Source organism: Acanthisitta chloris, unplaced genomic scaffold (assembly GCF_000695815.1).
Source record: "Acanthisitta chloris isolate BGI_N310 unplaced genomic scaffold, ASM69581v1 scaffold31469, whole genome shotgun sequence".
Taxonomy (NCBI): Eukaryota; Metazoa; Chordata; class Aves; order Passeriformes; family Acanthisittidae; genus Acanthisitta; species Acanthisitta chloris.
The window spans coordinates 26,353-29,001 of record NW_008693612.1 but is presented as its reverse complement, the minus strand read 5'-3'; the positions used below and the strand labels follow the sequence as shown (position 1 = coordinate 29,001).

The following is a 2,649-nucleotide window of genomic DNA, read 5'->3' as shown; positions in this document are numbered from 1 at the left end:
ACTAAGGAAAGCTAAAATGCCTAGAAGTGTGGGCTGGAGTGAGGGTCTGGTGCTCTTCTGTGTCACCTGGAGGGTTGGGTGTGTGTGGCTGGAGCCAAGGCAGGTGCTGGGGGATGCAGAGAGGGAAGGAGCCTCTGAGCATGTGATGTTGAGGTGCTGGTGGCAGGCAAAGACCAGAACAAGGACTTAAAAGTGTTGCTATCATACAGTGGTGCGTCTTTGTGTTTCAGAGACTATCTGCTTTCCTTATCAGTGTTTCAGCACTTGGGATACTCTGTTTAACTTCTCATGGCTGACAGATTACATGAAAGGGCATCTTGACCTTGAGGAAAACAGGATTTCAGGGCCCACCTGTGCTCACAGAGAGGTTTGGAGCTGAAAGTGGTTCCTGAAGTGTGGTACCCTGGTGCTGTGTCAGGAATGGCTCATTACAGTGTGCTTTCTGACTGAGGGAGAACTGGAGTTACACATGGAGAGCTTGGGGGGTACATTTTCCCCTTTGCTCCTCTTCCCAGGGCTCCAGCTTTGGCTGGGGAATGCTTTGTTAAGTATTTCTGCAGATAACTGAGGCATTTTTATTTCCTCAGCTGAAGTTTCCAGGTCTTAAAAGCACAAAATCACGTCTCTTAATTAGATCAGGACTGTGAAGCTGCTGCTTTGTCTGGGGATGGTGTTAAACACAGAACAGCACTTGGCTGCTTGGATGTGACCAGGATTTTGGTGTAAAACACAAGGGTTTGTGCTGCCTCTGCTGTTCTACAGCAGAGGGAAGAAAGAGAAGGATAAGAGGGTGGTGTTGCAAATCCAACTCCTGATGTGGTCCCAGTGTTGCTGTTACTGGATATAACATCAAACTCTTGCTTTTCTGCTCAGTGAAATACTGTGGGTACCTGAAAAACTCAACTAAGCCCTTCAGTTCAAACTGGAACAGCAAGTATCCCAAGCTGATGAAACTTGGAAGAGGTAAGTCTGAGCCACAAAATTTGTCCTGGGGGCTTGGAGTTATGTTAACACATTTAAATGCTGTTTGGTACCTTCAGGTTGTTTGAAACCTTTAAAACTTAGTGGAGTCCAAAATCCTCCTGGTTCAAAGGGAGGTGGAATGTGGAAACTGCTTGGGAGTGGCAGGGAGATTTTTCCCACCTGCTCTCAGCTAGTTTTAAAATCACCTGAGAGAAGATGTTGTTTTCAAATCACAAATCCTTCCCTGTGAAGATGCTGAGGCACTGGCACAGGTTGCCCAGAGAACCTCTGGCTGCACCATCCCTGGAAATGTTCCAGGCCAGGCTGGATGGGGCTTGGAGCAACCTGGGCTAGTGGAAGGTGTCCATGGCAGGGGGTTGGACTGGATGATCTCCAAGGTCCCTTCCAGCCCACCCCACTCTGATTCTGTGGTACTCTGTGCTCGGCCCCACAGCAGCCTGCCCTGTGGATCGACACTGGGACAGGGGCTGAAACAGCAGCTCCCAAAAGTTTTTTTTCTTCAGGCTCCAGTAGGAATGATTGGTTGGCATCTGAAGGGATTGGTGTTTGTGATTCTCACTTCTTCTCTTGTGCCAGACATCACCCTGTGGGGGCTGGAGCTGGGGCTGCTGTCCATGGCCAAGGGAGAGCTTGCGTGGTTCATCTTTGTGCCGAAATACGCCTATGGCCAAATGGGCTGTCCCCCCTGCATCCCCCCAAACACCACTGTGCTCTTCCTGGTGTTGCTGCTGGACTTCATAGACTCAAAGGAATCTGACGCCTTCCTTGAGCTAACCAATGTGAGTTGCCTTCTTGACGTTTGAGCCTGAAATCTGGAGGGTGAAGCATCATCCTGCCTTGCTGTTGCTGTGGCTGATGTGTTATGCATGTTGAGGTGAATGCAGGTGCAGGTATGCAGTCCCTGGGCTCCCAGCTCTGCTCTCATACACACACTCCTACCCTTTTTGACCCTCCCATGCAGAGGGGGAATCCTGGTGCTGCCTTTGTGTGCTCCCATGTGCCAGATGGAGTCTCTGCAACAGCTCCCGTTTAGCTTTAGCTTTATCAGAAGCCTCATGGTTGCACTAGAGGGCACCAGCTTCCTGGGATTCCTCTGAGGGAACACCAAGGAGCTGCCTGGAACAATCCTTTTCACTCTGCAGCTTCCCAGTGCCCCGCCAACCTCCACCCTTTGTCCCTACTCCTTGGCTGCTCTCCCAAGTGCTCCTTCCCTGTTCTTTCCTCCCTGGTGAGTTACAGTGGTATTGTTAATTCCCCTTTTCATTTCAAGGGCTTTGGGCTGTGGTTGTGGGTCAGTGAGTGGGGGCAGAGGCTGGTGGGGGAGGCCCTCCTGCTCCCTCCTGCTCCTTCCTGCTCCTTCCTCTGCCCAGGCCTATTTCCCCCCCACAGCCCTGTGAGCAAACCACACATTGCAGAGAGCTCACTTCCTCCTTACCTGTTGCGCCTTTCTGGCTGACTAACCTCTCTCTGTGAGCTGGTTCCAGCTTTCAAACCCAGAAGCAAACCTGTCCTGTTTTTATCCATTTTTATGACTTTTAGGGGGTTTGTTTTGCTGGTTGGTGTCTTTTGGGGGTGTCAGTCTGTCTGAGAGCAGTTAGAGCCATGGAGCCTTTCAAGCAGCTTGGTGCCAGTGGCAGCATTTGTGTTAACTCAGCTGTGTGCTGA

At 50.8% G+C, this 2,649-nt stretch overlaps 1 protein-coding gene across 1 annotated transcript in view; it reads left to right on the top strand.

Annotated features, from left to right (window-relative positions):
- Positions 1-873: 873 nt before the first annotated feature.
- Positions 874-2,649, top strand: part of FKBP6 (FK506 binding protein 6, 36kDa) — a gene marked incomplete at its 5' end in the record, with an annotated part of 6,776 nt that continues 5,000 nt past the window's right edge. Inside the window, 2 exons of the mRNA XM_009083129.1 lie at positions 874-963; positions 1,561-1,763. Of these exons, the coding sequence (XP_009081377.1) occupies positions 874-963; positions 1,561-1,763 (293 nt within the window). The remainder of the gene's footprint in view (positions 964-1,560; positions 1,764-2,649) is intronic.